Raw genomic sequence first — 10,652 nt, forward strand, 5'->3', positions numbered from 1 at the left:
GCAGAATGTTTTGCACAATTCAACCAAGGAACCACAAACATCAAACAACAAAGTGTATTGGTTACTGTACAATCACAACTTTACACATTTGTACAGAGTTTTTTGTTATTATTATGAGCATTTAATAATTAACATAATAAAAACAGACACGTAAACAAACCAACACAAAAAGATTTACCATTGTCCACTAGTCTTCCAGTAACACATCCAAAGTGGACCTGGTCCCCATTCATCTAGGATTCAAAATATATTATCTGATGTCGCAAGAAAAAAAAAATCCCCCATTGTTTCATCCCTCTTTTCTAAACTGTGTTCATTGATAACCTTAACAAAGACAAAACACAAACAAAAAAAAAAAACCTACACAGTAACAGAACAAAACTTACAACACACTCAAACCCCGCCAAACCATCTTGCCCTTCTACTTTAATTGCTGGAACTCTTTAAGATCAGTGCCACTTGAGCTGTACCCCCAAATCCACACATGTCCTTAGTTGATGTCTATCCAGTGCTAACGGCAGCCTTCCTCATCATCTCCTCGTCTTGCACCGAGAGCTCGGTCAGCTTGCGTCCTAACCGCTCGTGCAGGTCCAGGTACTTAGCAACACAGCGGTCCAGGCACACAGCCTCACCCTTGGACAGCTCCGCCTCTTTGTAGTGGGGGGGCACGCACTTCCTGTGACATGCGTTGGTCATTCTGCAACACAGTATAAGAGATGTTTGGAAAATTACAATATGCATTGAGAGACTGGCCAGCAATGCAACCGACCAGCCACTGGGATGAAGTTGCAAGGATAACATGTAGTGCTGTCAAGCATCAGTGTGTGTTCCTATGCAATGTCATACATTCATCAAAATAACTGTCAATTACATTTTCCTATGTGCAATCACAGTTTAACAACTAAAATTGGCAATGCAGGATGTCTCAAGTTTATGGTCAGAAGAGGTAGACTAGTAGTGTTCAAGTTCTGCTGCTGGACCCATTTCTCAGCCTCTCCAATTACGTTCACAACAAGTAAATACTACTGAATGCTTAACTCAGATGTGTTAAGCCAACACTGCTACTAATAACTGGATTTATGTAGACAACAGGCAGTAAGGAAAATATTTAAGGAGCAGGACTGCCATGAATGAACGCACTTCAACATAGGACCTTTAAGGTGAAGCAGCAACATAATTCTATATTACCTCTACAACGTGGACACACATGTTTAAAGTCTATGCTGTGGACATAATAATAATCCACACCACCCGAGTAATTTCGTTTCCACGTGACTGCAAATAGAGGGGCCAAGTTAACGGCGGTCGTTCATTGAAAGCAACTAGCTAACGTTAGCTTGGATAGCATGAGACCAACGAAGTTGTGTCCTATCTGATAGATACTGCTAATTATCAACACGTATGCTGTAATACATGACCGCATGTTTCCTATACACGGATCTTTGACGAGTTCCTGTCCAAACGTTGACTGTATATCATATTGCGCTAACCCAGACGTTCAATTAATTTACTTTTGACTAGCCTGCACATTGCTAATACTGACCGGTTGTACATATCTGCCATCATTTCCACTTCAAGCTCCGCCGCCAACTGTTGTGCTTTAATTGGGTCCATCTCTGCATATAAATGACTGGTTTCCACACGACAAAATGCAATGTCCAAGCGACAACTGATCTCTGAAATACTCCCGACGGGCTAACGTAACCTTCACAACCGACCACGAAGAAAACACATGTGTACCTCCCCCATCCAACACTCGGGAAGCACTTCCGCGTGGAATCGTGACGTAACCTCCGATCTGGCTGGATGGTAGTTGGATTGATGTCTTTACACCATCAAAACAAAATAAAATTATTACTCAGTCAACAAAATCGAACAAAATTGAAAGCTCTACCTAAATTACATTTTTTCATTTCATCAAACAAGAACGACCAGGAGTTTCCCAAGAAAGTTACGCATTATATTAAATAACCCAAAACTATTTCAACCACTTCAGGGTCTTATTGGAATGGACCACCTCTGCTGTGGGCTTGTTTGACTGGTGCCCCAGTCATGCGTCCCATGGTGGTTACTGACCACACCTGTGCTGGTGCTGACTACCCTCCACCATGCCTTAGTTATGCTGCTTTAGCTTAGCGCTGTCATGGACTTATCATGTGTCATGCCGTACAACTCCTCTTCTCCCCTCTCAACTCTCCCTCTCTCAACTCTCCCTCTTTCCCTCTCTACCTGTCCTGTCATTCAACTCCCTCTACTTCCCTCTCCCCCTCTGCCTTTTCCCTCTATAGTATAATAATTTATATCCCCATTGATATGCTTATTAATACCAACCATCATGACTTATAGTAATACTAACCCACTTTAGTTAGTAACCCACTTTCCCTTTCCCCTATACCTCACCTATGAGGTAAACTATTACCAGTCATCAGCCATCTTTGTGCCTGGCCCTCATCACACCTGAAGTCCCATCCCTCGGACTGCCATTGCCATCGTCACCCCTATGACTGCCCTACCATCGCCTGCTGTGGTTCCCTGCCCGGATCCCTGGCCCACGCATCCTAGCAAACCATTACTTTCCGAAATTACTAGTGGATTACTAAAGGACAATTTATTCCCTACACTGGACTATTTGAACCTTCTGATACTACAAATTACTTTTCTCTACTGTAACTGATCCTAGGCAGATGGGTTGGGCCCTTGAGTCGTGGATCTGTCTGAGGTTTCTTCCTATATGTATCTCCAATTCTAGGGAATTTTCCCTTGCCCCTGTTACTCATTGGCTCTCTTTGAATGTTTAACACTCTGTAAAGCGCCATGAGACATGTGTAATGTTTTGGCGCTCTATAAGTGAAATTAAATTGAAATTAAACAATTTAAATGTAAAATGTGTAAGCAGTATATGCATAAAGAAAGAAAAGGGGACAAGGAACGAAAGAAGTCCAGACTTACCTGATCTATTGTTAAATCCAGGTTGGAGGACGGCAGATGTTTAGCAGTGACTGAGGGCAGTTTAGTCAATATCCACAGTAATAATGTCAACATCTTCATCAATATCTTCAACGTCAGATGGTTCTCTGCCGACCAGTCCAGACTCAAACACAGGCAGAGTCACTGGAGAACCACTCATAACGTCCACATCCTCCTCCTGGTCCTCTTCGTCTTCATCCCCACTTCCAGTTGAGCCCTCTGTCCACTTGCGAGCTCGTGACGCCTTTGCCCCAGGCTTTGCAGAAATGCGCTGAGGTGGGGCTTGCTGGCTGTCAGTGTCACCTTTGATTGCGGGGTATGTCAAGTGTCTGTTGAGGTGACACTTCATTGGAGCTAGAAAGATAGAGACAGGGACAAAGTGAGCTCAGACCAACATTAGTATAATGACCAGAGGCTCAATCGTGATAATGCAGCAGAAATATAGACCGGCCTGCCCTGGTGCCTTATTAGAAGTTAAAGAGACCCTATGCAACTTTCTGCAGGAGACGATCGCTCTTTGTTTACATCGGGAAGTCTGAGACGTAGAACCACGCTTGCAATTTATATATTTAAATATAGCCTATACATGTATAAATATACATGCTAAAGCTGTCGGGGATGCTCTGCAGAGAAAATGCAAGCATAAAACGAGCGAAAATGAACAACGAAACCGAAACCAGAGATGAAATCGCCAATCCTGCATAGTTCCTCTTTAAATCATTTTGAATACACAATAAATACACACATACAATACAATATTCTCGGATATTTTCATGGTTACTTTAAAATTAAAAAAATATTTCCTTGATACTCTGTAAACTCTGTCTAGGGTGTGGATTTTTAAAAGATGTGAGGACATAACGTTGCACTTTGGAAAACACAGATCAAAGATTTTCACAATTTTCTAATACATTCAGAAACTTTAAAGAATAGAATAACAGTGAAAAGAACGGAATGGAAAAGAATTGAAGAAAATTATATCAGTTGATGAGTATGCATGAACGCAAGAAATATAGTAAAGGGTAATGAATACCACACATTATTCTGAAATACCTTCTTTTGTTGTTTGTTCTGCGGTTTCATCAGTCTCCGCAGACTTGATGCTTTCATGGGTTGTGCTCATTTCCTTTTCTTCCCGACACTGACGATTCTGGACATCCTCCTCGACTTCTGCCGTTGTTTTCCTTTTTTTAATCAATAATCCTTTACTTTTTAACAGCTCCCTGAATTTTTTCAGCGTTTGTGAGGACGTGGGAGTACTGGCGCTGCATTTCACGTCGGCCACTGGGGTTGGTTTCAGCTCGGAGCTGCTTGCTAACGAGTTCCTTTGGACATTGCTAGCTTCTGCACATTGGTTCTCCATCACAGCCTTCCTTTTGGCAGAGCTGTCTATGTTGTCTTCTTGGCCTTGCCTGTTTTTTGATGAGGTCCGCTGTCTGCTGCCAGGTGCCTCTGGGGCTGGTGTGTGTGGGCGTGCCTTCATCATGGCTGTCAGTGTCGTTGAGGTTGGGCTCAGGACTCCAGGCGGAACCTTGGGTTTGGGTGGCCTACCTCGTTTACGCTTAGGGATTTCAGGACTGGACAGGGACTTTGAATCAGCCACCGATTTAGCGTGGCCTCCACCTTGCTTTGGTCTGGCAACCTCTGGCAGGTCTTCCTTTCGATTAGCAAATGCTGGGGGTGATCTTCTCCCCTTCCTCCTTTCTACCAAGGTGCTGCTGTGCCTGGCATTGGAATCAGTGTTCTGTAAGCCAAGTCCAGGGGACGCCCCAGCAGATGTCTTGTGGTCATTTTCCTCAACTGGAAGTTTTCGCTTTGCCACCAATCTCCTTGGACCTTTCCTCAAGGATTGATTCTCTGGCTCTGTGACGGACCTTTGTCTCTCCAAACTCTGTTTTCTTGTAACTATAGACCTCACACATGGATCCTCTTCTATTCTGGATGCTTTCTGTCGAGAAATGCTAGATCCACTGTAAGTTTCAGAGCCTGGAATTGTAATGTTTTGAGTAAGGAGTGTTTTTTGCCTCCTAGTCCTCTTGACTGCAGGACACTGAGCTTCATCTGTCTGAGAAGGTGACTTGACAAAAATAGAGTTCAGTGGGAATCGCAGATCTACTGGTTTCAGAGAGAGCCACGGAGGAATATTAACAGGCTGCTGGCTTAGTGACCTTTGACCTGATGTGGCTGACTGGCCTGTGGGTTGATTCTGGAGTCGTTGGGACCCAACAGTGCTCTCGTCTTCAGACCTGAGAGGGGAGAGACAGCTGCGGAGTCTCATCTCATCCAAATCTGGCGTGCAGCGGTAGGTGGCTGTGCCGCTTCTCTTTGACTCTTTGCTGGGGTTTGGGGAGGGTAGCTTTCTCCGGGAGGGCCAACCGTGCTGGGAAAGACTAAGTTCTGCATTGGACAAGCCAGCATTTCCACCTGACTCAGGGGACCCGGTGCTTGCACGGGTTTTTGCCGATTTGACTTGTGTGAATCTACATGAGCTGCCGTTCCTAGGTTCTACATGGCATGGTGTGGACTTGGATCCTGGATGATTGGATGATGACTGTTCAGACTCCACACTTTCAGCTAATGAAGTGCCAAAGTGGGACACCAATGATAGGTCAGAACCTACTGCTACAGACAAACATGAGGGGAAAAGATGGATTAGTATGTGTCATTAACAACATTGAGATCACACACCCATGAAACAACAATCTAAAACAGCTAACAAGTTCAATCGTACCTTTGTCCATTTGTCCAGATGATCTATCCAGATGTCCATTCACCATGGATACTTCCATGGATACTTCTCTCAGCCAAGGGGTTGGATCTAACCCTGATGTATCACCAGAGAGATATGGCAGTGGTCTCTGCTGGGACCTACTGTCGCCTCTCTCTGTGTTGATGGGCAGGAGGAAGTTGAGATCCATCATGATGTCATCCAAAAGCTTATCCATTTGTTCATCGCATTCCTCTGGCTGGGAGTGGGTCGGGGACGGGGCAGCCTTGTTTTGGACCGAGGGGCTCGTCCTGCGACTGGCGGTCGGAGTGAGAGTGTGGACAGAGGTTACGACAAACTTGGAAGGGGAGGAAAGCCTTGGATCGTGTGGTGGCGTGAGAACCGATGACCCATTCTGCCACTCTTCACAGGCAGTGAGGTCCTGTAAGGGCAAGAATATGTAAACTAAAATTACTATCAATACAACTTCAGGTAGGGATTTTTGAAATATCACATCTGAACACCTGAATGGACCATGATTGTCTGGAGTTACTCCATTAGGACTGTGTCTAAACTAGACTACGGAGTTGGGCCATAATCTAGAAAAGGTTTGACACATTGGGGGGGGGGGGGGGGGGGGGGGGGAACATGAAAAAGAAACACTTTATGGAATGCATTTATCATAACACATGACTGAGGTCACATAAACGGTTTCATATGTGTTCATATACATACAGTGGGTATAGTAAGTATTCACACCCATGCTAAAGTTGACTAAAAAGAGGAATATAAAATCATCTTTTGAGAATTGATTGTAATGCCTTAATTCAAAAAATGAGTAAAAATCAAACCGCTAAGGACACTCATTTTCTTTGTGATTGAAGAATGTATCGTAAATAGATAAATGTTCTTCCTTAAATACAGGTTGCATAAGTATTCAACCCCTATGTTAAATTCCCATAGGAGCAGGAGGATTTTTTATATGTTTTTATTTTTAAAGGCCAGCTATTTAATGGATCCAGGATATTATGCATCCTGATAAAGTTCCCTTGGCCTTTGGAATTAAAATAGCCCCACATCATCACATACCCTTCACCATAGCTAGAGATTGGCATGGTGCTTTTTACAGTTAGCCAATTAGCCTGTTTGATGCTCATTGAGCTCAATGCAAATCAAACAGGCTAATAGGCTAACTGGAAAAAGCACCATGCCAATCTCTATCTATGGTGAAGGGTATGTGATGATGTGGGGCTATTTTAATTCCAAAGGCCAAGGGAACTTTATCAGGATGCATAATATCCTGGATCCATGAAATAGCTGGCCTTTAAAAATAAAAACATATAAAAAATCCTCCTGCTCCTATGGGAATTTAACATAGGGGTTGAATACTTACTGTATGCAACCTGTATTTAAGGAAGAACATTTATCTATTCACGATACATTCTTCAATCACAAAGAAAATGAGTGTCCTTAGCGGTTTGATTTTTACTCATTTTTTGAATTAAGGCATTACAATCAATTCTCAAAAGATGATTTTATATTCCTCTTTTTAGTCAACTTTAGCATGGGTGTGAATACTTACTATACCCACTGTAGGTGCTAAATTCATTGTGCAATAGGCAGAAGAGGCCAATCAACAAAAAAGTCTACTTAACACAATATGACACTGGATACAACAGCAAAGCACAATTCGCTACTTGCACTAAAGGCTCTCAGTGCTGTCGTTTGACTTCCGGTGGAGCGTTAACTATATTGAAACGACATCTTCTGTTATATTCTGCTCCTTAAATATTCACTAAGACACAAAATATCTTGTTGGCCCAATAATACAAATTTCATCGTGCACAAATTCTTCTTTATCGTAACGTGTTGACTGGCTAGGTGCAACACCCAACCGGGTTCGTGTAGACACTATTACCATAGCAATAGCGGCAGGTTCGAACACACCGGAAATCAAATGGGCGTATTAGAGCCTTTAGTGCAAGCAGCTGGTGCCGTGCCAGTCGCAAGCATGCCACATGTTGTACCTGGGATCTGTACAAGCCTTCCTTTGCGGTATAACATGTGCTACCAGTAGCATTAATGCACAACCTATGAACCACAGCAATAAGAACATCACCCTCATAACAGCCTTCATGAGTATGCTTAGAACTTGTTGAAGCTGAAAAAACATAAGAAGGCATCTTTCTCAAGATAAACAAAAAGTCAGACCTCTTTTAGTTTACTTTCTGCAGCATTCTATGGAGCCTATTATAAAATACAATACATGATAATGTAAAATATAACTAACTGGGTTACCATATTATTCTACCCCTCACCTTTTGAGCTAGAGTGGTAGCAGAACTCATAGACAGCGTGACTTTCATGGCTGGGTCCGCCGTCATTCTCTCTATCTCCCAGAGGGCATTCTTGCACTTCCTTTTAAATTTGATCTTGAGCACCTTCTCTGGCTCCTCGGATGTGCATGCTGCGTCCTGGCCGGGTCTCTCTTTCATGGTCATCAGCCTCTCGCTCCTGCGCACCTTTGACGAGGACGCTTCATCTGTGTCGTCCTTGCTTACGTGTTCCTCAGGCCCGGGCTCACCCACTGTGCCTGCCTCCACATGGGTGCTGGCCCTCTCCTTCCCTCCTTGCGAGATGGACTCCACGCTGTCATCGGGTCGGGCTGTGGTCGAGGAGAACTTGCCGGACAAACGTTCAAAGGGGTTGAAGGCGTTTGATGGATTGGAGATCAGAGAGTATGGTGGTGGATGATCACACTGGACAGAGGGGGAGGGCATCAGTGAAACGTGGCAAGACCCTGCGTTGTCGTTGCTCAGTGAGGGATCACTGACAGGCGTCAAAATAACAAAAGTAGATGCTCTGGCGGTGGGGGAAACCTCAGCGAACTGGGTCGCCGATGAGGCTGCGCTCCCATGTCCATCAGACGACGGGGAAGGCCACTGATCCGAGAACGCGTGCGCGTCTCGCCTCGAAGTCTGCGTGGCAGCATGCACCGTGGACTCTGCCTCAGTCTGGGTTGCTTTATCCACGCCCTTCCCTTCCGCCGTTTGCATGCCGGCGCTCCGCTGCTCGGCGCCCACCTGCACGCTACCCTCCAGCTCCAGCTGCAGCCCTCGGTCAACGCCTCTCCATTGCCTGCTGTCCTCTTCAAACGTGTGGATCAGGTGGCTCATGCCCAGCCTGATGAACGCAGCTTTGACCTCCTCGTGCTCCCTCGGGCCCAGCCCTTTCATCTCTCCGGAGTACAGGTAGCTGATCAGCTTCAACAGGGCCTCGGCACCGATGGCTGGCACCCTGATCAGCCTTCTCTGGCCCACGGGGTAGGATGGAGGGGTCGAGAGTTCTCTATAGAGGAATGGACTAAAGGCAGCCAAGATGCAGCTATGGACCGGCACAGACATGCCTGGAGAGGAGGGGGAAAGAGAACAATTTATTCTATGAGGGAGGGTTTTGCATAAGATCATGTAGCTTATTTCTGCCTTTATTTTTGTGCTATTTGATTATTTGCTATTTAACTGAACTGTAATCCTATGCTTTACAATTACTGTGAATTCTGATGTTACTTCTGTTTCTAGCAGAGCGTTTGAGGTCAACTGTGTGATCCCACCGGACCAGCTTTTTCCATCTCAAGCATCTCCCCTCACCCTCTGTCTGCAGTACCGTATCACACAGAATGTTGCAATGCTGTTGCCTCTGCAGCTCTCCTAGCAGCTGGAAAGCCACTCCGGGTTGCCTGTAACGCCACATCACCTAAGCTCTTCTGAGGAGCACAGAGAATGATAAAATGCCAAACAGACAATTTGGTGTTCAACCGACCTATGAAGCAGTGATTTGGCATGGTTACTCGCGTCAGCCAAGCTACATGGCTACATACAAATCTGCACCAGAGATGTCAGTCATGACATTTGCCATTGTAACAAAATCAATTATGTATGTGTTCTTTTATCATGCCTGGTTTCATGAACCAACACTTCCTCCCTCAGATCAAATACAGTTATCAGTTTTCATGTTCGCAAATAACGTGATTACTTCCAGGTGCACGACACGTGAGAAATGCACTGCTGCAAGCCATCACTTAACGAGTAGCCTAGGCTAAATGCATGTGACCTTAACTTTATCTGTGCCAATATCAACGCATTCTTGTTTAAAGAGACAGGGCAATGTATTCACTCATCACATCAATACGGTTAGATGGCTACTGTGATAACATTAAAATGTAAATTACCCTACCTTCTAATTTAGCAAGAGAGAGCATATTGTGAGTATCTTTCAGTGATGGGAACATGCATTAGTGCACTAGCGACATTAAGTAATTTATCGAATGAATAACACAACTATCTTGCAAACTACCATAGAGAGTAAAAAAACAGAAATCTAAACTGCATTTACAAACAGCCAAGTAAATACTAAACTAAAATCTACGAACAAAGGGAATATTCATATAAAGTTAGGCTTACTAAGTTTCACTGAGTGTGGTCCAATGGATTGGGAGAGCAGTCAATTGCTTAGCAATAAGCTAGCGTTAAGGACATTATTCCAGTTATTGGTACGATCAATATGCACGTGTTTCTTCACAAACCAATGTTTAAATGCAAAGCGGTAAGTTAGAGTAAAACAAAAATGGATTAATAAAAAACAACAAATGATTTCGAGCATTGCACGTGCTAATCTAATCAACATCATTGAACATGGAGGGCGTGAATCCACTTAGCTAATATTAGCTTGGCGAATGAGCATCTTTGAATCTTGAATTTACTTACTCAAAAGTTAACCAAGTTACCTACCTTTGAGCTTGTGTTCAAAAGCTCCCTTTAGCGGTTTTATCACTTATCTAATGTCAAACAGATTTGCTTCTATGTGCTCCAAATGTAGAAACTTTGCTTCACATAACGACATTACTTGTTTCACACGTGCTGACGTTTGCGACCCATCAGTCATATCAAAATGCATCAGTTGCTTGCAGTTGACACTAGAG

General features: G+C 44.0%; 2 protein-coding genes across 2 annotated transcripts; both read right to left on the minus strand.

The window, feature by feature from the left end:
• Positions 1-40: 40 nt before the first annotated feature.
• timm10 (translocase of inner mitochondrial membrane 10 homolog (yeast)) lies at positions 41-1,765 on the minus strand. Its single transcript, XM_062521484.1, has 2 exons — positions 1,544-1,765; positions 41-697 (listed from the first exon to the last, which is right to left on the minus strand). The coding sequence occupies exons 1-2, from the start codon at positions 1,612-1,614 to the stop codon at positions 502-504; spliced, it is 267 nt and encodes an 88-aa protein (XP_062377468.1). The 5' UTR covers positions 1,615-1,765; the 3' UTR covers positions 41-501.
• Positions 1,766-2,955: 1,190 nt separating this feature from the next.
• Positions 2,956-10,605, minus strand: LOC134066235 (uncharacterized). Its single transcript, XM_062521497.1, has 6 exons — positions 10,462-10,605; positions 9,322-9,437; positions 7,993-9,080; positions 5,699-6,116; positions 4,021-5,589; positions 2,956-3,321 (listed from the first exon to the last, which is right to left on the minus strand). Exons 2-6 carry the CDS (start codon positions 9,422-9,424, stop codon positions 3,011-3,013), a joined length of 3,489 nt encoding a protein of 1,162 aa, XP_062377481.1. The 5' UTR covers positions 9,425-9,437; positions 10,462-10,605; the 3' UTR covers positions 2,956-3,010.
• Positions 10,606-10,652: the final 47 nt, after the last annotated feature.

This window comes from Sardina pilchardus, chromosome 2, assembly GCF_963854185.1.
Source record: "Sardina pilchardus chromosome 2, fSarPil1.1, whole genome shotgun sequence".
Lineage (NCBI taxonomy): Eukaryota > Metazoa > Chordata > Actinopteri > Clupeiformes > Clupeidae > Sardina > Sardina pilchardus.